Genomic DNA, 26781 nt, shown 5'->3' with positions numbered 1-26781 from the left:
CCCCCCTTTTCATAAAATGTCAAAAAGGAAAAAAAAAAAAAAAAAAAAAAAAAAAAAAAAAAAAAAAAAAAAAAGAGAAGAGAACAGTTAGTTTCCTTTCAGTTGTAGGACATTGCAATACTTCTTTTAGTCTAGGTATAATACTCTATTATAGTATATATCGGGGTTAGACACAATACCATGAAAGTAAAAAATGACTTTGCAAAGAGATAAATATTGCTAATATCTTGTTTCTAATCAATTATATGTATATATATGCATCTTGTGAGAAGAAATCTATGCTATTGTATAGTGGGCACTTATGATTCACCTGTCCACTGGCAACAATAACAGGATCTGTCATTATTTCTAGTGTGATTGGACAGAGGAATTCGTGAGGGATCATCAAGGATGGAGATTTTGTCAGCATTTTAGGCATGACAGGGTCGTCAATAACATTTGTTTCTTCCATGCCTGCTATTTGTCTGAACTTGTTAAGGAGGTCAATAATTTGTTGAATACTCTCTGCATTTTGCCCTCCTTTTTCTCTATAGAGATTCCTCACAACTATTGTTTCTATCTTAAGGTCCTCAATAGAATGTAGATCAAGCTTTTTCCCAAGTCTTTCTATTATGGCTCTGTCAGCATTCCGGTCATCTTTTTTGGAGAATACCACCATCATATCCATTGCCAGTTCTATATCTTGTGTGTCTGTTCGCTTCCTTGCTCGTCTCAGTTGCATTGACATTAGCTCAATCTGGAAACCAAAGCAAAAGTTTTCTCAGTAAACAAACAATGGAATTGACTAATAATTCAAATATTCTGTTTGGAAAATAATCCATACATACGCATGATTAGATACATTTTTACAAAAATGGTTAAAAATTAGGTTACTGCCGTTTTGTTATTGCTATTTATCTGACGAGCAAAGGAAGATAAAATTGTTGGGAAGATAAAATTGTTGAATAGGCCTCGGGTAGAACACAATATTCTAATAGCTTAGCGATGTGGGACAAATTCACAATCCATACATACACATGATGCCATGTTAAATGGGCATTGAGTAGAACGCATCCCCAAAAACTAACTGGGAGTGGGTGGTAAATGACGTATAAACATCACAACAACCCAATAACTTATATTAAGAGTAGTTATATTTGCACCCTAAAATTCATTTATACCCCACCAATTAATTTTTCTCTAATAAAAATATGAAAAATCTATCCTTCTATTGATGTTATTTTTATAATACTTAATTTAACCCTCTCATACCCCACCTAATTTTAGTCTTCGTTTGATTTATAAAATAATATAATCTCTTTCAACTATTAATGTTTATTTTCTTTTTAAAAATATTGTAATTCCATTTACCTTTATTTATTATTTGTATTTTTCTTACCTCCTCCTCCTCCTCCTTCTTCTTTTCCTTTTTTTTTTTATGATATCCATTAAATAAGAACAACGCCTCCATCACACAAAAATTACTAGATGCGATTAAAAAAAAAAAAAAAAAAAAGAGAGGATTAACTAGACACCAATCCTCTTAGTAGAAAAGATAAAAGGCACAGAGCCACAAAATTATTCTTACTAAAATTTACCCGACACATAACAGTACAAGACAAATAAAAGACATTGGAAAAGAAATAAAAAACAAGCATAACAAAAAACACTCCAACAAGTGTTCTAAAACAAGGCAAAAAAGTTTATGGAAGTAGAAAACACTCTACATACAAAAAAGTTTATGGAGGTAGAAAACACTCTACATACTTCAGCATTTATTGGCGCTTCAAGAAACATGTTTTTTTTTCTTTTTCCAATTGGAACCTCCATTGAAAATTTTATAGTATTTAATGGAGAAAATTTTAGGATTTATGAAGATGAAATTAGCTTTAACAAAAAATGTAGGGGTATTTTTTTTTTTTTTTTGAAAATTACTTTCTAATTATAGTTGATGTGGGTGTATATAAAAAACAATTATATTTCCATTTAGTTTATGTAGGGGTATATTATAATGAGTTTTAATGTACTTTTAATACGGGATAAAATTATAATAACTATAAATTATAAATTGGTGGGGTATTAATGAATTTTTAGGATGCAAATATAATTAATCATAACTAAAATATATGGGATGAATTCACGATCCGACAAAAATATGACCTGTTCTTTAACTTCATCCGAGATCCCAAGCTCTTCGTACGAAAAATCATCCAACGCCTGAGAAATTTTGTCAAATATCGTATGAAATCTAACCATGATCGCTTCGCTTTCAAGTGCCTAGATTTTTTTTTTTTTTTTTTCCAAAAACAGGTGGTCAGTAAAAAGAAAATAATTATTTTGAGAAACACTATAATATTGACAAGTAGTAATAAATTATACCAGGTAAATCTTGCTTCCTTCATTACAAGTCTTCAACAATTTTCTTGCCATAACAAGCGCCTTCTTGAGATTACACAAGCAAGCTATATCCTTGTCCGGAATCGGCGAATCGAGATCTCGCAACTCGTCGAAAAGGGGCAACAAGAGCTTCATTCTTCTTACGAGGTTGTAACATTCCTTCCTTTGAGTCCTTCTGTAATCTCCGAAATGAGCCGCCATTTCCACCACGCTCACCAGTTCTTGAAGCACATTCGCATTCCAATTCGATTGAATATCATCCCCAGCTTCATGATTTTCTCTTCCCGTTCCTTCGTCGACTCTGATGATCTCTTGATCTAATTCTGCCATCACCATCAGGGGTTCCTTGATCTGGTACTTAGTAATCTGTAATTCCTTGATCAGTAGATTATCAGAGCGACGAGAGAATTAGGATAAACGTGTAGAGGAACTAAGAAACCCTAGCCCTAGTTTTCCATGGATTCTCTTTTGTTCTGGTGCTGTTTTGTGACGTTTCTTTCTGGTGGTGCATGCGTGGGATCAGAAAGCTTTTCGCGGGCTTTTCGTGTCTGCAAATTAATTAAGGAAAATAATTCATCAAGAAAATAATTAAGGAAAAACATTTTGCGGGGGATGGTGGGGCGCTTAAATTAGCTGGACAAACAAACTGTCTATTTTTTGAAAATCTGTTAATTCCTAACTAACTCCCCGTCTTGTCAAAGAAATAAGAGAGAGAGAGAGAGAGAGAGAGAGAGAGAGAAGAGTGGTTATTGGATTTTTATTGTACCGATGAGTTTTTTTTTTCTTTAATTGAAATTTGTTAAATGCATGTCAAAAATCATTAAAAAAAAAAAAAAAAAAAGTTAACATGCATTTGCACGTGCTCTTCCACTTTTGTACAACTTGATTTGTGAGTTCGTGTTTAAACTATTTGTGACAGACTGTCATTTTTCTTTAATTTGTGAAGACTAGCATATCAAAATTTCACAGTTTAAAATTTTTAATTTTTGTTTTCTTTTCTTTAACTTTGTTGCAAAGCGTAAGACTGAGTGGAAGTCTTCTTAGAAAAGATAAAAGTATGAGTGGAAATGGATTTATATACAGATGATGATGATGATGATGATGATTAAGGACCCTTGGAGGACAGAACATATAAAAACCCTTAATTATGTGCATCAATAATAATAAAAGAAAAACTCCTGACCTAAGTACGGCAAGCAAAACAAAACAAACTGCAGTGTTCAAATGAATAGTCAAAGAATTCAAATATGACAGATCATAAGAACATTTTTTTATTGGCTTCCTTTATTATAGTTTCTTCTTGAGTGATTCTTACACATCACAGCAGGTTTTAATGTATATTTTCTTTCTTTTTTGAAAGCAACAAGAGCATTTGTTGAGCCTCGAGAATTTGCTTCAACGGCTCTCTTATGGATTAATTGCGTTTGGTTGGTGTATTCGTGTCATGATTCGTAGTTCACTACAGTATTTTCTCACACACAAAAATACACGTAAATCGAAAATAATTCTGAATTTATGACAAACGTATAGTACGATTTAGGAGAGAGAGAGAGAGAGTTGTTAGTTAATATGAGTGGCTCAATTGTCAAAAATATGGGCGGCGCCAAAAGAGAACGTTAGAGAAGAAGAAGGAGAAGAGAGAGCACCGAAAACGGTGTTAACTTTAGAAGTTAAACCCAGTTGTTGGTTCACGCATAAAAGAGGGAGAGGCTATAAATACAAGCGTCTCTTTATTTGTTTTGCATCCTAAAAATTGAGAGCTTCTCCCCTTTATAAATTTGTAGAAAATTCTTTAGATTTCCAATTTGTGGGCTTTTGTAATTTTTGCCCAATTTGTAATCTTTCTTCTCTTTAATAAATAGAGTGGTCCACAGTGCCCAGAGACGTAGGTAATATTTGACTAAACTCCGTTATCAATTCTAGTGTTTTTTTATTTATTTTCAGTATTCAATAGTTATTTTGTTGGGTTTATTCGCTGTGTATAGTATTATTCTCTATACAGTTATAGTAACTCATGTGTACCTTATTATTTATATATACTGTTTACGGTGAAATTGTTTTTGAGTGAAAAATATCCGATTTTCCTAACAAGAGTCAATGATTTGTTCAAAGCAATTGTGGCTGACACTGCTAGAATCCCACTCCAGTTCTGTCGGCAAAATGTTCAGACTGTTAATTTCAAAGCACATAGAAAAGATTATTGAATATTATCTTATTATCTGCTGAAAAGAAAAGGAGAAGAGCAATCTGTAGGCTAATTACAAGATTATCCTGAAAAGTCACAATATATTGTACCATTTTTTGTTATGAAAGTGATATCGATAGATTTATACATACACATATTAGGTATTTTAATATAATGTCAATATATTCCCTTAAAAAAATCTTTTTTTTTTAATAGTAGAGTGCTCTCTTCCCAAATCATATGAAATTATATAGATCTCCAAGGTTCAGAATCCTTTTAGCAAAGAGGCCATATCATAAACAAAGCCGAAGAACTAATAATGGTAGGGACATTAATTTAAATTCCAATTATTGTATACTAATTGAGTGGGTATTTAAAATATGCTACGTCAATTAATGAAAGAGATTGCACCTACTAATAAAAAGATAACAACTCACGTAGCACATCAGTAGATACATAAAAATTGGGATTTAAATTGTTGTCCTTAACATTACTCATTCATACTATCATTTGATTGGTTCCTTCTGCAGATTGTCTAAAAATATATACCACTATAAAACAAAACTAAATTACAAGTAGTGATCAGATTAAAATGCGGCCACCCATTCCGGTCATTTGATAAGGTGATAGATAAGCCTATTCATTTCTCATGATAAGTTTTTGTGTTAAAATCAATCCTACCACGACGAATAATTTATTTCACAGGAGATTCATATACCACACTAGAATACTTTATCTTTTTAAATTATTTGGGTACATATTATCATCTATCCTTATAACTTTTTTCTTAAAATTTAAAATATCGACACTACGTACACCAAATTATATAACACAATCTTTAATATCATCAATATTTATAGTTATAACAAGAATTCCTAAACAAATAATAATAGGGTATTTTGCACATATACCCCCTGAATTTGTATGGTTTTAGGAACTTATTTTATAAATTTTTAATTTTGACATGTTAACTCTTAACTTTTAAAATTGTTACAATATGTTCCATTTTGATAATTGCTGTGTCAAATTAGTGTTGGAAAAACACGTTCAATGAAAATTTTTAACATTTTAATTTAAATATAACATAAATCTTTCAATTTCTCAACTTTTAGTCTCCTAAATCTAATAAAACATTTAAACAAATTTAATAAGTTTACAAGTTTGTGAAGCAATTATGCTAAAAACCCTTAATAATAAGTAGAATACCTTTCTTCTAGTGGAAAAAGTACACAGAATACCTTTAAAAAATAATAATAATAAGTAGAATAAAAGAATATCAAAATAGGAGCCTACATAAATTTGTTAAATACTATTAAAATTACATACGAAATGTTGATTTTGTTTAGGGAATTTCAAATGTTGAATTGTGCCGCTCTAATATTATTTATCAATTTGGATCATATTATAACGGATTAACAACTAATTTATAAAGTAAACTTTCAAAGTACGAAAATTTCAAGGAATAATATTCTGTAAGTGAAAAAAAAAAGAACAACGATATACAGTGTTAAAAACTTCTTAAAAAAGAAAAAGAAAAAAAGGGATTTTTATGGTGGAACTTCAAAAATTGCTCAATTAGTGAAGCAATGTTTTTTTACTCTTAGATTTCTTTTTCAACAGAATCTACGATAAGAACAGTTATGTGCGACACGCTGTAAATTTTTAATACAGAAATAGTGCTTCATCGATAGAATTGGGGTTCCACCATAAAAAATCCTAAAAAAAGAAAATTTCTCTAGTGTTCTTTATTTTTTAAAGATACTGGTGTCTCCATTTATTAATCGTTAAATCTATATTAAATCTAATAAAAAACTAATACATAATGTATTAAAATAAATTATAAAAATAATATAAATTTGACGTTTAATAAATAAAAATACCGACATTTTTAAAAGAGAAAGAACTCTAAAAAAAAAAAAAAAATTCAAAAAAAAAAACGCCCAAAAGAAGGCCAAAACTCCTAGGACCTACCCGTATGTGTTAGCCTGTAGGGCTCTTTTTATGTACGAAATTTTGAAAAAAAGCACAGCTGAGGTAACCGTTATGCGCGTACAGCAGAAGAAGGCGACTTTTCGATTCAGTGAAGATCGAACGGCCACGATTCACTAGCCGTTGTTTTTAAAATTTATTCGGACATATATCCGCCGTTTGCGTTTCAATCTCGCTCATACAGTTCTCTTCTGATTCCTTTACCTTTTAATTCTCTTTCTGTTCCTTCTTCCTCTGAAAACGTGAAAACCTAGTAGAAGAAAGAGAAAGAAAGAAGAAAATCACAAGACAAAATCAAATCACATCGCAGGGCAAGAGAGAGAAGTTAGAGAGAGATCGCTCCTGGTTTTTATGGAGTTTTTCTGATCGATCTCTCTCTAATCCGGTATTCGAAGATCCACGAAGAAAGGGAAAAACTCTAGTCTGGAAGAACTTTAATCCGGTATGTATTTTATCTTCCATTTCAAACTCAGGGCCTTTTCTTTTCTTGATTTGTTCTTTTTGGTGTTCTTTGGATTTTTATTTTTATTTTAAAGTTGAAAAATTGGTGGAATTTGAGTTCGATTCTTTGTGGAATTCGTGTTTCCAAGCGAATCTTATTTACTTGAGAGTTGATTCTGTTTGGTTGATAGGGAAAATGGCTGGATCGGACGAGAACAATCCGGGCGTTATTGGGCCGGCTAATGTACGAGGTGATTAATCAAGTGGATTAGATTTGGTGAATGAATGATGTTCATTCTCTTAGATTTGACCAATTTTTTGTTCGGATTTGTGTTAATTTTTGTTACTAAACCCTAATTTTGAGGCTTATCTTTTATCAAAAGGGGGATTGCCAGGGGGAAGTGGGAAATTCATGGTGGGCCCGGGTCAGAACCGGAGAGCTTTGAGCGATATCAACCACAACGTGATCGGAGCTCCTCCTTGTCCTTGCGCAGTCAACAAGAGAGGCTCTTCAGGGTAATTTCTGTACTGTTTGGTTTCTGAGGAAGTAGAGGAAAAGTAAAGAAAATTGAAGTTCCCGCATCCTGTAGCTTTTGTTTTTGAATAAATGATTGACTTAATCAAGTGGGTCTACGTCTAACAGTTATATTGCACACAACAGAACCAGCTTTTTTTTTTTTAACGTTTTTGTTTCTTTTGCCCCATTTTAAATTAGTTAAGTAGTAACATTGCTTCGATTTTAACTGGTTTTCCCACATTTTCCCAGAAACCAAACCGATAATCTTAACAAGGTTATTTGCCTTTCAACGCATGCTGTCAGTGATAAAAATCGACCCATACCAGTGAATCGACCAATTACTAGGTTAGAACTTATTTGCCATTTTCTTTTTCATACGCTTTTTGGATTTTAAATTTTTTTGTCTTGATTAGGATTTTTGGTTTTATTTTTGCTGTTGTTTAGGAAGTTTGCTGCCCAGCTGGCTAACAATCAACAACTGTTACAGAAGGTACCCATTTTTTGAATTAATAAGAAAAACTCCTATGCATAGAACTATATATAACAATATCGGTCAGGATGACTAATTGGTACATTGTCCTTAAAGGAGAACGAGATCACAAAGCCTGCCCAGTTGGTCTCAAATCCAAGGGAGTCTGAAGATTGTACCTTCATAGATGCTGAAGATTACAATGCAGATGGCGAATTTCCGGTGCCAATGTTTGTGCAACACACACAGTCAATACTGGAGGAGATTGATCAGATGGTAGTTGCTCTGACACCCCATTTTTATAGCAAATATGTACTGAATTTCGGCGTACATTAATATGTGTCTTCTTTTCCTGCAGGAGGAAGTAGAAATGAAAGATATGGCCGAAGAAGAGACTGCAGTTATAGACATAGACAGCTGTGACAAGAAGAATCCACTTGCAGTTGTGGAATACATTGATGATCTATATGCGTACTACAAGAAAATAGAGGTGAGAATCCCATGCCATAATTTCAAGCTTATACCTACCCAGAAAATCAAACTTAGAGCAGTCTAGTGGTTTTTGGTTGGTGGTTATGGTGTTTCTATGGAGAAGACATATTGAGCCCCTCTTTTTTTGGAGTATCATAAAAAAATGATTAATTTACTAGGCAAAGGACTTTTTTGTGTTCTAGGAAGATTTTGGAATCATGAATAGGAGCATTTAGGGTACTAAACTGTTCTATCCACGAATAGAGCCGAACTAAACTTTTGTTTTTATCCATCTCAGTCCTCCGGTTATGCCCCACCAAACTATATGGCAAACCAATCGGATATTAATGAGAAGATGAGAGGAATTCTGATTGACTGGCTGATAGAGGTACTCAAAAGTGTTATTTGCTGATGTGATTTGTGTCAAATGAACACCTATTTAGTGGAACTTTGTTGACAATTATATGGAAATTACAGGTCCACTACAAGTTTGAATTAATGGAGGAGACACTGTATCTTACTGTCAACCTCATTGATAGATTTTTAGCAGTTCAACAAGTGTTGAGGAAGAAACTTCAGCTGGTCGGGGTTACAGCCCTGCTTCTAGCCTGCAAATACGAAGAAGTTTCGGTTCCTGTTGTGGAGGATCTCATTGTGATTTCTGACAAGGCATATAGTAGAAAAGACATACTTGAGATGGTAAATTTTATATAATGAAGGAGAATTTGACACATAATGCATACTTGTGTTAACATGTAAATAGACTCGGGAACATTTGTGCATTCTGACAAGAAGGTTTGTGCATACTTAGGAGAAGCTAATGGTCAACACTCTGCAATTCAACTTATCAGTTCCCACGCCATTTGTGTTTATGAGAAGATTTCTCAAAGCTGCTCAGGCTGACAAGAAGGTTTGTGCATGTTTACTTGCATTGATAAAAATGTTTGGGTGAAAACTTTTTAACTATTCTAACTAGACCCTGGTGTATTTCTTTTTCTTACATTTGATGGATTCAGCTTGAGCTTCTATCATTCTTCATCATAGAGCTGTGCCTGGTGGAGTATCAAATGCTCATGTTTGCCCCTTCTCTATTAGCTGCTGCCGCAATTTACACAGCTCAATGTACTCTTTGTGGGTTTAAGCAGTGGAGCAAGACCAGTGAGTGGCACAGTGGCTATTCCAAGGAGCAGCTTCTGTAAGTGCCCATGTATCACCCCGAGTTTACATAGTTATTGTAGAACATGGTTTTGGCTTGAGCATGAAAGCTCGATTTTTGGTTTGCTGACTGCCGACCGGTGTGTGATTTGGTCTGTGCAGAGAATGCTCGAGGCTGATGGTTACTTTCCATCAGAAAGCTGGAACAGGAAAGCTCACAGGTGTTCACCGCAAGTACAACACATCTAGATTTGGATATGCTGCCAAAAATGAGGCTGCTGACTTTCTCTTGGAGGCCTGGAGAATGAAGAGAACAAATATTTGAAGAGATAAATGCGTCAACAACAATGAACTGACTTTTTAACTATGATGAAAATGGGGTTTTGGGTTGGGCGGGGGGTTAATTAAGCAACATAAGTTGCCCTTGGGGGTCGACATAACTATGCAATTGAGAGAATGCTTGGCTGATTTGATATTGCATCTCTCATAAGAGTCTCTCTCTCTTTTCTGAAAATGTTGGTTAATATGTTTCCTTTTCTCTATTATTTCTCCTTTCCAGAGGAAAAAATAAATGTTGTTTTTAGTTTGTGAACTTTGTTGAGTTTTAAAGTGTCATTTATTGATAATCCAAAGTTTAATAAACACAATTACTTCTTCTTCTTTAAAGTAAATAAAGGATTTTCTTTTTAACAAGTTCTTTTCATCAAGATTCAAGATGTTTTATGGATAAATAAAGGTTTGCATATTATGAAATAGTTGTATTCGTTCAGTAGAATTTGGATGACAACAGCCTATATAAAACAGCAGAATGAACGATATGTTGTTTATAATTAAACACAGAAAATGTCAAGATCAGACACGACAAGTAAACGACAACATTTTTGTAGTAATCTTGTGTAAAAATTTTTCTACGAGAACCATATTCCAAATTAATGAAAGAAAAGAGAAGATTAACCCAAAACCCTCAATGTTTTATGGAAAATATTTTACATGAAAATAGTCAGATTTTTTTGTTTAAAAAACCTTTATTTATTAGGGCTAATTTCATTTACGGAACTGTATATACTATTTCATTTTGGTCAGAAAGTTAAAAACTCAATGGAATAACTGTGTAACAAAATTGTTAAAAACTTCATAAAATAACTGTTGGTCCATTTGTTTTGCAAATTTGAATCACATTTCAAATTTTTTTATTATAGTATTTTCTCTCATGAAAAATTAAAATTATGTTTAAAATTTTTGTTTAAACTTATGAACTGAACTGATATGGCATAAAATTATTTATGCATAAATGAACAAAAATATAAAAAGTAAAAACAATGGACAGTGGACAAAAACTATGCTGTGTATACATGAGCTTCTTGTCTAACCAGACTTTGGGCGGAGTAAATTTCTTTAACTTCATAAGCATTATTTCTCTAAAATACTTTATATTAACTAGGCATACAAGGATCCCATGGTATATGATCGATTTCATTGAGGTTTTAATAATTTTGTAATACAATGGTTAAATGTGCGTCTTTTTGACAAATGGGACTTTATTTGTAACATTTTAATCTTCTGAGATCAAAACCAGATGAGAATCAAATTTCGGGGGAAATTTGATGATAGGATTTGAAAAAAAAAAAATGTATTATTAGTAGCTCTATGATTTTCAGCTACAAAATGTATATCATAAATTGTATATTATACATATTTTAAAAAAAATTATAATAAATAGCATTTTTATTAAATTAAATTAAGTAAATAATAAATTTTAAAATTTTAAAACTAAAAAATTTACTATTTATTTTAAATAATTTTAAAATCGGTTATTTTTTAAAATTATTTACCATAGATGTGTTATTTACTTCACTTTACCTTTTTAATTTAATGTTTAATTATTATGAGCGCCACCGTTAAGAGGCCTGGTCAATAGATGGACCCTATTTTCGGAGCCAAAATAAAAACTAAATCGTATTTCATTAACGAAAATAGTGGATGATATCTGAAAATAATTTGTTGGTTTTCGCTCTATATTTATTCATGAGTCATTTCGCTACCAAACGACCTTCCAACTTGCTAAAATATTAGAGTTCGTGAAGAAGTTGTCAAACGCGACCAAGTGGACCCCTCATGAATCTTCAATCAGGTTACCATGGAAACTTTCCTTCTTATATATTTTTGGTTTCTTTTCTTTTTTTCTTTCTTTCTTTTTTGTTGTTACCATAAATGAATACATCACCATCATCATCGTCATCATGGTGTCCTGGATTTGTCCTTTTTTTGTGATCTTTTTGGGTTTTTATTGAAGATCTTTTCTTTGGTCTTGTACCAGATAAGATTGTGGTGTTGGATTGACAGCGATTTCCCACTTGAGAAAGAGAAGTATCATTAGATATTTATGGTTCTAGTGGTTTCAGGTTTTCGTGTCAATTTTTGGGCTGTTAAGGCCTCAGCGTGTCTTCTTCTAGCAACTTCCGTTGGACACCGTTGTTTGAGCTGTCACCAAAATACAGATTTTAGATATTGCAATTGTTTCTGTTTATTTTTATTTTTATTTTTTAAATCTCTCTTTATAATGTGTTTTTTCTATAGATAAAGGAACTTGCTTTTTTTAGAATCCAACAAGGTTATTTTGTTTATTATTCTTTTTTTTTTTTATCAGAAAACCAACGTGGTGTATTTTAGGGAGTGAACTGAAAACTTAGGCTTGTTCTATAGTTAGAGAGGGGAAGATGATGGAGAAGAAAGAGAAAGAATTCTTAACGGTGGCACCATTTGAGTGTGCTTGGAGAAAGGATTTGAAGTTCAGAGAAGCAGGGCGTGGTTGTGTGGCTTTTGAGGCTTTTGCCCACAATGATGTGACTTTGGTGTTCAGAGAGAATGTGGGAAGCCAACATTACCATTACAAGAGAGACAACACTCCTCATTATACAGTTATATTGGGTAGTCATAGGAACAGAAGATTGAGAATTGAGGTGGATGGGAAGACTGTTGTGGATGTTGAAGGTGTTGGGTTGTGTTGCTCTTCTTCTTTTCAGAGTTATTGGATCAGTATCTATGATGGGTTGATCTGTATTGGTAAGGGAAGATACCCTTTTCAGAATATTGTTTTTCAATGGTTGGATTCAAACCCAAATTGTAGTGTTCGTTATGTGGGGCTTAGTAGCTGGGATAAGCATGTGGGATATAGGAATGTCAATGTGTTGCCTGTGATTCAAAACCATTTATCACTTTGGAAACATGTGGATTGTGGTGAATATATGAGTGAGGAGTGTGGAGGAGAAGAGCACTTGGATGATGGTGAGCAAATGGGGTATGAGAAATGGGGTCTTGAAAACTTTTTCGAGAGTTGGGAATTGTCTGATGTCTCGTTTCTTGTTGGTGTGGAGCAGAGGCCTGTTCCTGCACATAAGTTTATCTTGGCATCTTCTGGTAATTTTCCTTTGAGTTCATCACTGGCTGTTATAGAGCTTAACGGGGTGACTTATCCGGTTCTGCACTCACTTCTTGAATATATCTACACTGGCCGGACCCAGGTAATGGTTTTTACTAATTTTATTTTTTTATTTTTTTTATTTTTTTTTCCTGTTCACATGGATATAGGCATATGCACTATCTGAATGCCCTTATTTTGGTTTCTGTCTGTCTGTGTGTGTGTGTGTGTGTGTTTATAGAGTTTTTTATATGGATTATTGCGTGTTAGATAGAGGTTTTTGTTTTTTCTTATCATTTTTTTCTCTCAGATATCAAGTAATTTGCACTATCTGAATTCCTAAGAAACCCAAATACTACTTTAGTCAGACACAAGAATTTTAGGTTGTGTGTGTATTTGTATATTATTGCTTGTTAGGCAGAAAAAAAGTCGCTCATCATCGTCCTTGTGAAGCTATGATCTCAGAGGTTTAAAAGTTCTAGTAACTGTCATTTTCGTGATGTAGATTTCAGAATCCGAACTTGCTTCCCTGATGTTTCTGAGCTTGCAATTTGAAGTAATGGCGTTGGTAAAGCAATGCAAGGAGACCATAGAACAGCTTAAACTCAATGAGAAGGAGTCGTTTGACTCGGTTAAGAGTGTCGAATTATCATTTCCAATTTCAAGCTCTTCGCCACATTATTGTAGAGTCTTCCCCTTTGGGCTGCCTGTTGATAAGCAGAGGCTCAAACAACTGCATTCATCTTGCGAGTTCAGTGATGTAAACATATACGTTGATGGAGGTGGCCTTGTTTCCCAAGCACATAAGATTGTTCTCAGTTTATGGAGTGTCCCATTTGCGAAGGTGAGCTTATTATAAAATTTACTTATTTTGTATCTTTGATGTAGCATATAAAAATATGTTGTCTTAAGAAGAACTAATGTAGAAGAGGGGAAAATTACAAGATCTAATATTCAATTCTTGCATTCTTAGGAATTTTAAATTAACCCTTCCGAATTGTATCTTTATGAGGACTGCCTTTAAATACCTTATGTTGGTATCTTCGACCCTTATATGAGATTTTAGTTAAAAATTTTCATGAGGACTGCCTTGAAATACCTTATGTTACTTTTGTGAGTTGAAATAATAACTGAATAAAAATACTTGATATGCATCGCTAATATGAAATTGTTACTGGGGGCAGATGTTCACAAATGGAATGAGTGAAACCAATTCCTCGGAGGTTCTTCTAAGAGATGTATCCCCAGAAGCATTCAGGTCTATGTTGGACTTCATGTATAGTGGGGAGTTGAATTTGGAAGTTACTATGGAATCCGGTGCCTTGTTACTGCAACTTTTGTTATTGGCTGATCAATTTGGAGTCACTCTCCTTCATCAAGAATGCTGCAAAACGCTCTTAGAGTGGCTTTCTGAGGTAGTTTGGCAATCGTTATTATATTAATCCAGTTCAGCTCTTAGTTGTGAAATTATACTTTTGTTTGTTCTTTATACAGTATGCTTCTTGTATGATTAGAATTTAAAGAACGGAGAAGTGACTTGCGGTTTCGGACATCTGAAAACAAAAAGAAGAGAGATCCCATTTTTGTGATAATGAAATTATGAAATATTGATACGTATCATGTACATATTAAATGCAGGAATGGAGTTCTCCTATTGGAAGCAGGTCTCACTTCAAGATTTTTTTGTGTATTATGCACCAGTTTTATGGACGAGGAAGCAGACAGTTTTGGCAAAGTAATTGGACTGATGCTTTATAGGCTAACCTTTGAACTTTGTTGCAGGACACAGTATTTCCAATCCTCCAAGTGATTTCATCGGTTCGATCATGTAAACTTATCGAAGAAACATGCGAGAGGAACTTTTCCACGCACTTTGACTATTGCACAACTGCAAGCATTGACTTTGTCTTGTTAGATGAGACGTCTTTTAGCAATATCATTCGGGTAGGTTCCACTCGTTTCAATTTACCCGTAGCTTGAGGCTTAAGGTATAGCGATGTCAGATCATTTATAGAGATGCAAACCTTTACTATGGTAATGCAGCATCCGGATTTGACTGTAACATCTGAAGAAAAAGTTCTTGATGTGATCTTAATGTGGGGCATGAAAGCAAACGAAGTATGTGAGTGGGAGGTCGTGGATGAGCTGATGATGCGTTCCACGCCTGAGCTCCTCTTCGGGGAGAGACTGCAGTCGGTTCATGACATCTTATCTTTTGTCAGATATCCAATAATGCCACTTACCTTGCTTAAGAAGGTAATGATGCAGTGATATAACTGTTTGCTAGCTACATGCTAGAATCATGAACAGCACTTTTCTGACTTTAGCATGATCTTGCAGTTGGAGAAGAGCAACCTTAGCAGTCAAATTCCTGCTTTTGATTTGCTTGTGAGTTGAGCTTGCTTCTCTCTCTGTTCCCTTTTTTTTTTTTTTTTTTTGAAATGAAACTTTAATGCTTGTATGAATATTTTAGTGATTTCCTTCTTTCTCAATGTTACAGGTGAAGGATGCAATCAGCTTCATTGAAGGTGGATTGACAGGGGCAGAATTTGAGCAAAAGTAAGTATAGATATATTGCAACAGAACTTTAGTAGGATATGTTTGGAGAGGACTTACCTTAATATACTCCATTTGTAGCGTGAGATTCCAACATAGGAGATCTAGTTATAAGGAGTTGCAATACATATGCGACGGTGACAGTAACGGAGTTTTGTACTTTGCGGGCACATCATATGGAGAACATCAGTGGGTTAATCCTGTTCTTGCTAAGGTAGGTTCTCAATACTTTCCATATTTATTTCCTTCCAAAGCTCTTTATAGGGCAATAGATAATTTTCTAGAGAATTACAAAATTTCCCCATGTATTCATAAGAATGATAAAGGTCACGTGTTCAATTGCCAATCCCTTTAAAATTCTGGCCCTGGTGTGAGATTTGGTAAAAATTGGAGATGGGAGTCGCCTTCAAACAAGGTTAGGAACAGTTGTAGAGAAAAGGATTTATTTAGAAAGGCATGGCATATTGTCTAATTTTGGGACATCAAGTCAATTAGACGATGTCAAAGGATGGATTTTAATGGGATTGACAATCCCAAGAAATATACTTGTAATTTTTTAGGATATGGTTGTGGATATCGAATTTCATTTTTGAACTCACAGGGGAATTTCGTAACTTTTCCCTTTTTTAATACCTTTATATGTTTTTGTTTCAGACAATCACCATTACTGCTAGCAGCCCCCCTTCAAGATTCACCGACCCAAAGGTTTTGGCCTCAAGAACTTACCAGGTGTGATAAACCAAAATTTATAAAGCTATGATGGCATGAACATGTTTTAATGGTAAATGGGTTGTTAACGAACAATCAATCAATGGTCACTTCAGGGAACATCATTTGCTGGACCTCGGATAGAAGATGGACATAGCAGCACATGGTGGATGGTTGACATTGGTTCTAATCATCAGGTTTGTAAATCTAGAGAAAAAATTTACTTATCACTGTTGGTGATGCAATCACTACAGACAGCGCAATTTTACTTTCTGTCGTCACCATGCTTGTGATGCAATCACCATGAGGCGCAGTTCTACTTTTTGTCATCTGTCTGTTCTCGTTTATTGAGTACATGTGATGTTTGGGTTATGAATAACAATGCTTAAAACTAAAACTCGTCATTTAATAGAATTTTCACAGCATACACTGATCTAATGAGGTTCCTGATAAGCAAGCATTCTGATATACTGTTGCAGCTTATGTGCAACTACTACACCTTAAGGCAGGACGGATCCAGGGCTTACATTAGATCTTGGAGTCTCCAGGTAAAGATGACATATAAAAGCTTCCCATTCTTCTGCCTTTTTGCTTATTATTTATTTCCTTTGTGATGTTCATATTTGAAGGATGAGGTATTGACTGAATTTGCTTCCTGTTTTCAGGGATCTTTGGATGGGAAAACGTGGACAAATCTGAGTGTACATGAAAACGATCAAACGGTGTGCAAGCTGGGGCAGTTCGCGTCATGGCCCATTGTAGGACCAAATGCTCTGCGTCCGTTTAGATTCTTTAGGGCCCTTTTGACAGGTCCCACAACGGATATCTCCAATCCCTGCAACTTATGCATATGCTTCTTGGAGCTTTATGGCTACTTCCACTAGTTCTTTTATGTCCCTCCATAGCTTGATGTAACACATTTGCTGGGATATGTTACTCTGGACAAATTGAACTCTATCCAATGGAAAGAAATGGAATCATCTTTAAATTTAACTGTATCCAATGAAGATTATTTCTTATATCGCCAAACTTTTACAACCCACCCACCTAAAAGAAGGAACAAATAAACAAACGAACTTTTGCCCTCCTTGGGTAACGCAATGGACCAAGATGCTGGATGGTCATTATTTGTAGTCAATGATCCATTTTCACTTTCTTTTGAGCGTTTAAAGCTGAAAAAATAGATGATTAAATTGATTTAATCCAATATACGAAGCGCAAAATTTGTTCTGCCGATTGGAATTTGGAACAAACCTCAGAAAGAGTGTAAAGGAAGCCATTCTTCTCTAATTAAGCAAGAGCTTAGGTTCATAATAAACAGCAAGGAGAGAACCCGATAACATCAACAATATCATTAATAGAAACTACATGAAAAAGTCGAAATATTCGGCATCCAAAACAAGCATACAAAATAGAGAGCAGCCTGACAATATCCTCGATTTAATCCTGACTGCTTTTTCCTCTTGCAAGTTAACTACGCTAAACTTCACAGCAAATTTTGATGATAACAGACGGGATCCTTTGCGGAAAGCTTTACTCGGACGAGAGGATTATTACCTCCGTACAGGTGGTACAGCACCTCTACCAGCTGTTCCCCGGCCAGCAGCTTGTGCCTGCGCAAGGAGAACCATAACAGTCAGGTCAACTCCATAAATGTGCGAATGCATATCATCAAGCTAGGGATTCAAGTCTTTGGTGGAAACATAAACGTGGAATTTGATATGTGTCTAGGCAGCAAGGCACCAGAATGTGTTGTACCCCTACTCTATCATGCATTACAACAGTCAAGCAATTTCATTTTGTTCTTTTGAACAATGCTATGGACAACCGAAAATAAAAAATAAAAAATAAAAAAAAATCAGAATCATGAAAATATGAAAACTTACTTTAGCCCGCATTGCAACAGCTCTTCCCCTTCCAACTCCGAGTGATGCCCCCTTACCCTTCAACAAGGGGAAGAAAAAAAAATTTTCGTTCAGCAAAAGATGATTAGAAACATCAAAAGATTTTCATAATATTAAAAAAAGAATCGATGTAATGATACCTTGATTCTAGCATCTAGACGCTTGAACATTGGGGCGTTCTTCAGCATGTCCGGTATAACCATAAACCTGTCAAAGATTCAATCATATTTCGTTTCATCAATCCCCAGTTTAGTTTAGCAGTAAAAGGTATATTAGTTAAATAGCTTACCTAACTTTGCTGCCTCGAATAAACACATGCTCAAGCTGCGAAACCCTCCCGTCCTGTGATTGAGTAAGAAAATAATGTTCAGAAGAAGAAGAAGAACAGAAACAGATGGACAGAAGTGTTATTTTTCCAAAGTAGTTAACTCAAGCTGAAAGATTGATTCCAAACATCCAAAAACTAAGCACCCAAAAGTGCCGTTTTCTTCCCGTCTACGCATTATGATTACTTGAGTACAGAGTAAACAAGAGAAACAAAATGCCAGGGGTAAGTCAAGACTTTAATTCGTATATAAACAATTGCACGCAACCCATAACAAGATAATTTTTGAATTCTCATCGAAATGGTTACACGAAATTTACATTGTAATACTCCACAATTATTACACAAAATATCATTCATAGACAAAGCCAAATTTGTGAGAAAGCCGTAGAATTGTCCACAAATTGCAACCCCGCTCATAAATTACCGAAAAATGTAAAACAGAAGCAATATAATTCACCACTGACGTGTATTTACAATGCTTCGGATTTAAGCAGTGAAGACTAATGTTCTAGGGCATTCTACTTTGCCCAGAAATGCGAAATCCAAAAATTCCGCATTCAACTTTCCTCACAGTTTCTTACAGCTTTTAACTACAGAATCGCCGCGTAAGAACATGAAAATCGAAAAATTCAGTGACGTACTACCCCTAGCCCTAGGGTTTTCAAGAAATTTCACGATTAAATCCCATCAGATCCATTAAATTTCGTCCAAAAACCAAGAGTCTAGGGTTTACGAAGATCGCAGGGAAAAAATCGGAAGCAAAGAGAAAACAAATATGAAAATGGAAAATGGAAAAGAACCTTGGCAGTGTAGGTGATGCTCTCGAGCTGGCAGTTCCAATTATCCTCGCACTCAACCATTCCTCCTCTGTAAAGCTCGCCGCTCTTCAGCTCCACCGTCACCACATGCCCCGCCGCCTCGTGAAGAAGCTTTACCGGTATTCCCAAACTCCTGCTCATGGTTTCTTCTTCTTCTTGTTCCTTCTTCTTCTTCTTCTTCAAAAACCCTAACCACAGAACCTAAACCTTGCAGAAATTTCAGGAACAATCCCGTGAACGCTGAATAAAGGAGTCGTCTTTGACGCTGGGGGTATTTTGGTCTTTTCATACCGACATTTGTTTTTTGCACTGCTGCATGTCGTTTAAACGGCTTCGAGTTTACAAAGCGATATGTCGCTCCTGAATTGCAACGACGGCGATTTGTGAGAAAAGAACAAGACGTCGTTTGTACTAAACGACAGCATGGTAATCTTCATAAAAACGACGGGTCATGTAAGAATTTATTGTTGTCAAAATATGAGAACAAAATGGCGTTTCTTGAATGAAACGATAGCAAAATTTGAGCAATCATCATCATTTCATTTTTAGGCCTAGTTCAGTTCGTTAATTCAAGTTTTCAATTCGAGCTGAAATGTGACTTTATTTGAAAGCTTTAAAATATAGTTGAAAAAGTTAAATGTGACTTTTTGTAAGAACTTTTAACTGTAATAAAACTTAAATTGAAAACTCAAATCGGTGAAATGAACGAGATCTTAAACTCTAACAAGATTAAGTTTTAAAATGCATGATATGTCGTTTGTAAGGAGCGCAATTTCATCAAACAAAAATGGCACGTCATTTGATATAAAAAGGCTTTTATATAGTTAAACGACAATAGACTGTAACACTAAACGTGAATGGTGTTTCATATTAAGGTTATCATTCTGACTTTTTTCAGGCGTAAACGAATGCTAACTTTAAAATTGAAAGTATGTCCTACTATACTCTAACGTCATGTCGTTCAAAAAGCAGATGACTCCTTGTTCGTTGCAGTAAAATTCTATATACAAGGATGTCTTTTTTGCAAATTAAACTGAAGGAAACCCCAAAAAAAAAAATAAATAAATAAATAACTACAGGAAACTTGCCAATTGAACGACATGTCATTTAATACAAATGACAAGAAAATGTTCACCTAGCAAATATATAACATGGTTGATGATAGAAATGGACAATCGGAAATATAGTAGGAAAACATCCATCAAGTTCTTTGCTTATCCTGAGAAATATGCACAAGTTTCAACCACAAAGAAACACAACGTGAGAAAGAAATTGTTAAATAGCACGGTAAGCCTATTTAAGCTTTCAATAAGCTCTTTGTCTGTCACGGAATAATAAAGAAACCGAAAAAAGAATCTAAATGGGAGTAACCTAAATCAAACAAAAAGGAACCTCATTGCGACATTACACAAGGAAACGACAACAAAACAGCATAAACTGAAAAGCATTAAGCGAAAAACGTCAGCAACAAGAAAGAAAATACTACAATGGCTTATGCCTTATAGTACCAACATAAAACTAAACCGTAGCAAAACGCACAACAAAAAAGAATATAAATAATGAGGACAACCTTAAAACGAAATGAACTTACCAAACGACGGTAAACGCAATGATCTAAAAACGACATTTGATGGGGCAACGACAGTTCAGTCCAAAAATGACATCAAATGGCAAAACAATAACAATCATAGGTACAATACTAACGTCCAAGTCCCAACGACGATAATCTATAAAAACGACGGCAACATGAAAAGGAATTAACCTCAAATGATATTTCATAATAGTATTTTTTTTACATCAACAACTCTACTTTTTACATCAACATAAGCTGCACGTGCAACAACACAACAAAGTAGTCTTCACTTGTTTAAATCTCTTACATATAGTACCAAATAAACAATCAGCACAACCCATTACATTATATATATGCATAGATACATACACTAAGTATATACATACATACATACATATATATCTATATATATTTATATATAGACACACATACATACTAAATAGAGCCAGTGAGAAGAGCCCTCACCCATTCCTCTTTCTCCTCATCAGGAAGACCAAAAAACATATTGACTGGCATTATTTTGACTAATGAGGCGGGTAGCTTTATGTCTTTCCACTACTGTAAGAGTGGGGATCTTCAATAATTCGTCATTGAGCCTGGTATATTATTCATTAATTTCTTGGAAAATGCCTCTAGTTAAACGATTAGTTGAGTCCCTGATTTCTTCAGTAACGACATGTGTCACTTCCTTAAATCCCACTCCAATGCGATTTCCAAAGCCAACATTACTAGGCTCTCTCCTTTGCTTCAAGATCATATTCGTTTTCTTCATTCCCACTGCTCTCATTACTGTCGTTTCCTTTGATACCATTATTAGCTAGTGTGATCTCAGCTGAGTTCTTCATAATTGCATTATCTTTACCAAAAACTATATGCATAACTCATCGCAAAATGGGAATGCTTTGTTTCCAAAACCCATTGCCTCTGCAAATGGTATAGCAAATAAGTTGATCAATAAAACAATAGATACTTAAGATCTATAAAAACAACAGAAAACTAAAATAACTACAAACATAGACTTCAATGCTAAAATTTGGCATTTGAAGTTTCCAATACTATTCTATATCTAAATTCTAATGTCAAATTCGTTAATCGGTATACTTGGTGCTAAATTTTATACCTAGTGTAACATGCGCCAAAGTTTAACATTTGATTGGTTATGAGATAATGTATTACTTTTAACTTAATAGATTTGTAAGACTTTAATGCAAAAAACAAATGTAACATTTAAAATCATTAAAGAATATATATATATATATATGTATGTATTTATGTATGAAGCAAATATACCTGTAAGTAAGCATCCCAGACCCCCTTCTCTGCAGTCACAATCTTCTTTTCGAGTCTCGAAGAAAACCACTACTCTGTCTAGTCAACATTTCATGGACAAAGTGAAACTTTGACACAAGTGTCTTGATTCTAGACTCGATCATGTCTTCAGTAGTTTGGTCAAATTCAGGAAACTTGGCTACCAATAATCTCCTAATAGCTTCCATATAACCCTGCCCAATAAAAGAATCTTCAACTTTGAATTTTCCTTTGTTGTATAACTCTACCACAGTCTGTATAAGCTTGGTGTCCTCTTCCTCAGTCCAAAACCGTTCAGTTTGTCTTGGTTCTTCACTTGTTAATGACTCCATCCTATTAAAAGGAAAAAAAAAAAACAAAACAAAACAAATAAATAAATAACAACAATGATAGAAACAGAATTGTACACAAATAAACACTACACTTTGAATATTATAACAAATTTAGCAAAATATTTGGCGGTTTTCACAAACCAAATCAAGAGAAATAAAGTAATTGAGACCATGAATTATGATCAAATAAAAAGCATAAACGAAAATATATATATATATATATATATTTGTGAATCTCACCTATCTTGGCTATGAGGCTCAAGATAATCAACAAAATGAATCTTCATAGACCAATTCTTGCCGTCGACAGATTGAAGATATTCCATGAGATTAGGACACTTGGCAATTCTCAGTTCTAGTAGGGAAGCCAGACGATGCATTCCTTCCGGTAGCGAGCAAAGCTTAGGGCATGCCCCGATTTCCATTTGCTGAAGGGATGCAGTTTTCGGTAGCCAAAAAGGCAATGATGTTAAGTTGGGACAACTTCCCAGACACAAGTACTGCAGAGTGTTTTGACATCCTTCAAGCCATCTGGGGAGAGCCCTCATCTTTGGTAAGTCCATGAAAATCAATTTTTGCAGGCTCAACCGTTTGACTTTCTCATCTTGGTCGTCGAACAATGCCAAGTTTTCGCAATAGCTAATCACGAGTGTCTCCAACGCAGTTAGGCATCCCATGATCCTATCAGACAAGTAACTGAGCTTGTTACAACTCACAATCATCAGTGTCCGGAGAGAAGTCAAACATTCTATGCCATTCTCAGGAAAACACATCTCCTTTGTGGTTATCGACAGAAACATGAGGCTACTCAAGTTCCCTATGTTTTTTGGAAGTTTCTCCAAGTTGGAACATCCTTGAAGTTGTAGAATTTGCAGGCTTTGCAGCTTGGTGATGGAATCAGGCAGATTGACAAGTTTGCGATTATGAGACAAGTTGAGATTCCTCAGTTGCTTCATTCTTCCAATGTAACTTGGAAATGTTTCAAAAGACGAATAACTCAAATCGAGCATTCGCAAGCACTCGTACTTCCAGAGGTATTTCTTGAAAAAGAAATCGCTCAAAGGCTCCGTTAGAAGGAATGGGAAAATAATGGTTCGAACACTATTTAGGTTGTCTAAGCAAGAAGGAATCTCATTCCCACTTAGTTGATTGACTGATAAATGTCGAACTCGGTTACAAATGTCACTTTCAGGAGAGTTTATTATCCAACACTCACTTTGAGCCACAAGTTGTGCAAACTCATGAATGAGCTCATGCATAGAAAATGAGTAATACCAACCTTGTTTCTTCACATATTGAAAGAAAGATCTTGAACATAATTCCTTGAAATATTGATGCCCAATATCTTCCAAACTTCTGTATTCATTTCGTTTCGGTATGAGGACTCCATGTGCCATCCAAAGTTGAATCAGTTCCAAACTGAAGATCTCCTTGCCTTTAGGGAAAAGTGAGCAATAAAGAAAACACCTCTTTAAGTGAAATGGTAAATCACTATAGCTTAATAGTAATGCTGCAAAAATGCCTTTCCTATATGGCTCTGCTACCACTTCCCATAACTTGCTTTCACTTATGTACCTCCAATACTGAACGTCCTGATTCGAGTACAATAGGCTCCCTAAAGTTCTCACTACCAACGGAATCCCTTTGCACTTGTCGAGTATTTGCCTACCGATGTCCAGAAGATTCCGATTTTGTTCATGTCCTACTCCTTCCTTAAAAGCACATTTGAGAAAGAAATTCCAAGAATGCTCATCAGAAAGGCCTTCCAAGTTGTAAGGTGAAATTGTGCCCATACAGTCGCCAACGTTTGCGCTACGAGTGGTCACTATGATTTTACTTCCCTTGGAACCTCCTGTCAAAAGACTTCTCAACTCAATCCATCGGCTGCGGTCGCCATTCCAAACATCGTCCAAAACAAGCAAAAATCTTTTACCCTCTAAATTATCTCGCAGCTGAGTTTGCACCTGGTCAAAGGTTAAATTGTCATTTTTTTTACCCGTTGCTGAGTCAAGTATCTCTTTAATTAATCTCGGTACATCAAAATCCTTTGAGACATGAACCCACATCTTCAATTCGAAGTAGCAACGCACTCTTTTATGGTTGTAAACAAGCCGGGTAAGCGTAGTCTTTCCCACGCCTGGAATTCCATGAATAGGAATAACAGAGAGTTTTGGATGGATTTCATCATGATCATCACTTGCAGCATCTGTCAAAAGACTTATTATGTTCTTCTGATCAATGTCTCTGCCAATGACATCCGAAGGATCAACGAACGAGTGCACTTCCTTCCACTCATTCGTCAAACGCCTTTCTTCCTGTCTCGAATTGAGATCAAAGTTTTTCTTATCTGCTGCAATTTGGTCTAATCTCTCTCTTATGTCCTTAATAGCACGAGCAACACTGGCGCGGAAGACGAGTGGATTAGAGCGCGAGAAGAAACGACGTACCTTTCTACCAGTCCTGCCATGTTTCTTCACCGATTGTCTCCGCTGTTCCTCACAGTCGAATTCATCTAGTACATCCTCGGCGTCAAGAAACACATCTTTAAGCTGAGTGAGCCAGCTTGTTATCCTTTTGTCATGTGCCTGCTTCTCTTCGGCATCAAGGAGAACATCTTTGATGGTGGCCATGGTTTCTTTAAGCCTTTTTAGGTCGCCTTCCAACCCCAACGCCAAGCAAATCTGATGGTAGGAAATGGAGCTTAGCTTTTCTACCACAATTACTGCTACGCCATAAACAAATTCAGCCATGTTCTGCAAAATTATCTCTCTCTCTCTCTCTCTCTCTGTGGAAATCAGATCAGGTGTATGCTAAGGAAAGAAATGACTCAATAATTTGTGCGCTTCAGCCAAACTCATGAAAATGAGAATGAAATGAAGTTTTTATTTTTATTTTTATTTTTATTTATCCATCGTGTCCTTGTTAAAGTTTTTGATTGGAGGAAATGGATTGTCTAGCTTTCCATTATCCTTTTGGTATAATTTATTAATTTTCATAAAAGTTCTTCAATCAAGTTATGCCTCCTCTTTCGTTATTCAAACATGCCATAAACACAATAATTGCAACGTATAATTCATTTTTAGAAATGAAATGAAAGTGACATGTAAAATCATACATATCGAGGATGCTTTGGATCACGCTGAGAATGAAGATTCAACTTTAATGAATGAATGACAAGGAGGAGAAAAGTAACAGTGGAAATCCACGACTATTGGCCTCAAATTCTATCATTGGTGAAATCCACTACTAGATTCTTCCATTGGCCTCAAATTTTATCATCTATTATTGTGCTATAGTTCTAGCACTTCTCAATTATTCCTATCTATACCACTTTTTTTATATGATTGGAAGGAACCCAATAGTCATTTCATACATTAATTTATAATAAAAAATATGCCGGTGTGAAAAGCTTAAGAAAGTATATACGTCAATTTTTAGTTATAGAAATTAATAAATTATAACTTGTCAAGTTATGTTTCATAACTAGATAAGTTATGGACAAATTTGTCAAGTTATAGTTCACAGCCAGACACGTTATGGACAAAAACCGTGAATTATGGACAATAACTTGTCAAGTTATAGTTTATAACTAAATAAGTTATGGATAAAAACAGTAATTTAGTCTATTTATTAACTTATGTAAAATATTAGCCTATTAATTTTAATTCATCTCAAGTCTTAACATATTTCTCTTTTTCTCCCTTAATTTAACATTGCACTAAATAGGCTCTGGCAACCAACAAACAAATTCATATCAGATTTATTGACCTCATTTTCTTGTTCCCCTTCTTTATTCTTTTGATAATTATTTATCATGTCGTATAAATATAACAACCTGACCATAAAATGTTGAAATATGACCAATTCACCTTGAATGTCACACTCGTTAGTTATGGTTTCAAAGGTAAAAGTAAAACCCATCATATATTCGCACTGTTTTCTCACTAAAAATCATCTTTTAGGTTACATACTTATTCTTAATTGCTTTTGAACATTCAATTCTTCATAATTACCGCTGTGTTGTGTCACGCGTTGTATGCTTCTGTGGTGGGCACATCTTGTGAATCCTAAACGAAATCTCAATTTTCAAGCCTAGGTAGGTGCCCCTCTTAGTGTTTAATTACAAATGATTGCAAGATAATACCAGCTTAGTTTTAGGGGTTGTTTCGTACGCGTATTTAAACTCAAATCATGATTCAATTTTTTTTTTTTATAAAAAAATTTAAATTAAAA

The 26781-nt window shown here is 34.8% G+C and overlaps 5 protein-coding genes across 5 annotated transcripts in view; 2 read left to right on the top strand and 3 right to left on the bottom strand.

Annotated features, from left to right (window-relative positions):
- LOC21407572 (U-box domain-containing protein 15) overlaps positions 1-2706 on the bottom strand; it is a 3906-nt gene extending 1200 nt beyond the window's left edge. Inside the window, exons 1-3 of the mRNA XM_024164340.1 lie at positions 2359-2706; positions 2140-2256; positions 311-736 (exon numbers count right to left, since the gene is read on the bottom strand). Of these exons, the coding sequence (XP_024020108.1) occupies positions 311-736; positions 2140-2256; positions 2359-2706 (891 nt within the window). The remainder of the gene's footprint in view (positions 1-310; positions 737-2139; positions 2257-2358) is intronic.
- A 4031-nt stretch (positions 2707-6737) lies between these two features.
- LOC21407571 (cyclin-B2-4) lies at positions 6738-10201 on the top strand. Its single transcript, XM_010096251.2, has 12 exons — positions 6738-6992; positions 7183-7242; positions 7375-7507; positions 7758-7853; positions 7953-7998; positions 8095-8253; positions 8336-8467; positions 8747-8836; positions 8926-9147; positions 9260-9358; positions 9465-9643; positions 9766-10201. The coding sequence occupies exons 2-12, from the start codon at positions 7188-7190 to the stop codon at positions 9926-9928; spliced, it is 1374 nt and encodes a 457-aa protein (XP_010094553.1). The 5' UTR covers positions 6738-6992; positions 7183-7187; the 3' UTR covers positions 9929-10201.
- A 1458-nt stretch (positions 10202-11659) lies between these two features.
- LOC21407570 (BTB/POZ domain-containing protein At2g30600) lies at positions 11660-17278 on the top strand. Its single transcript, XM_010096250.2, has 13 exons — positions 11660-11734; positions 12251-13124; positions 13527-13865; positions 14206-14436; positions 14804-14965; positions 15065-15277; positions 15362-15409; positions 15522-15580; positions 15659-15791; positions 16232-16306; positions 16402-16482; positions 16765-16833; positions 16951-17278. Exons 2-13 carry the CDS (start codon positions 12321-12323, stop codon positions 17167-17169), a joined length of 2433 nt encoding a protein of 810 aa, XP_010094552.1. The 5' UTR covers positions 11660-11734; positions 12251-12320; the 3' UTR covers positions 17170-17278.
- A 274-nt stretch (positions 17279-17552) lies between these two features.
- LOC21407569 (small nuclear ribonucleoprotein SmD3b) lies at positions 17553-19564 on the bottom strand. Its single transcript, XM_010096249.2, has 5 exons — positions 19318-19564; positions 18479-18531; positions 18330-18396; positions 18172-18228; positions 17553-17898 (listed from the first exon to the last, which is right to left on the bottom strand). The coding sequence occupies exons 1-5, from the start codon at positions 19474-19476 to the stop codon at positions 17839-17841; spliced, it is 396 nt and encodes a 131-aa protein (XP_010094551.1). The 5' UTR covers positions 19477-19564; the 3' UTR covers positions 17553-17838.
- A 1528-nt stretch (positions 19565-21092) lies between these two features.
- On the bottom strand, positions 21093-25388 carry LOC21407568 (disease resistance protein RGA2). Its single transcript, XM_010096248.2, has 3 exons — positions 22789-25388; positions 22199-22549; positions 21093-21832 (listed from the first exon to the last, which is right to left on the bottom strand). The coding sequence occupies exons 1-2, from the start codon at positions 25296-25298 to the stop codon at positions 22234-22236; spliced, it is 2826 nt and encodes a 941-aa protein (XP_010094550.1). The 5' UTR covers positions 25299-25388; the 3' UTR covers positions 21093-21832; positions 22199-22233.
- Between the last annotated feature and the right edge of the window lie 1393 nt (positions 25389-26781).

This window comes from Morus notabilis, unplaced genomic scaffold, assembly GCF_000414095.1.
Source record: "Morus notabilis unplaced genomic scaffold, ASM41409v2 Scaffold314, whole genome shotgun sequence".
NCBI lineage: Eukaryota > Viridiplantae > Streptophyta > Magnoliopsida > Rosales > Moraceae > Morus > Morus notabilis.
The sequence above is the reverse complement of the archived record's forward strand: the minus strand, read 5'-3'. Positions and strand labels throughout refer to the sequence as shown.

Coding starts and splice junctions, on each gene's coding strand:
- LOC21407571 (XM_010096251.2), top strand. CDS start 7,188: ATGGCTGGATCGGACGAGAACAATCCGGGCGTTATTGGGCCGGCTAAT. Junction 7,854..7,952: donor GTGAATCGACCAATTACTAG/GTTAGAACTTAT, acceptor GCTGTTGTTTAG/GAAGTTTGCTGCCCAGCTGG. Junction 9,148..9,259: donor GAAAAGACATACTTGAGATG/GTAAATTTTATA, acceptor GTGCATACTTAG/GAGAAGCTAATGGTCAACAC.
- LOC21407570 (XM_010096250.2), top strand. CDS start 12,321: ATGATGGAGAAGAAAGAGAAAGAATTCTTAACGGTGGCACCATTTGAG. Junction 13,125..13,526: donor TCTACACTGGCCGGACCCAG/GTAATGGTTTTT, acceptor TTCGTGATGTAG/ATTTCAGAATCCGAACTTGC. Junction 15,792..16,231: donor TTAATCCTGTTCTTGCTAAG/GTAGGTTCTCAA, acceptor TTTTTGTTTCAG/ACAATCACCATTACTGCTAG.
- LOC21407569 (XM_010096249.2), bottom strand. CDS start 19,476: ATGAGCAGGAGTTTGGGAATACCGGTAAAGCTTCTTCACGAGGCGGCG. Junction 18,532..19,317: donor GCATCACCTACACTGCCAAG/GTTCTTTTCCAT, acceptor ACTCAATCACAG/GACGGGAGGGTTTCGCAGCT. Junction 18,229..18,329: donor GTCTAGATGCTAGAATCAAG/GTATCATTACAT, acceptor CCCTTGTTGAAG/GGTAAGGGGGCATCACTCGG.
- LOC21407568 (XM_010096248.2), bottom strand. CDS start 25,298: ATGGCTGAATTTGTTTATGGCGTAGCAGTAATTGTGGTAGAAAAGCTA. Junction 22,550..22,788: donor GAGCCTCATAGCCAAGATAG/GTGAGATTCACA, acceptor TCCTTTTAATAG/GATGGAGTCATTAACAAGTG.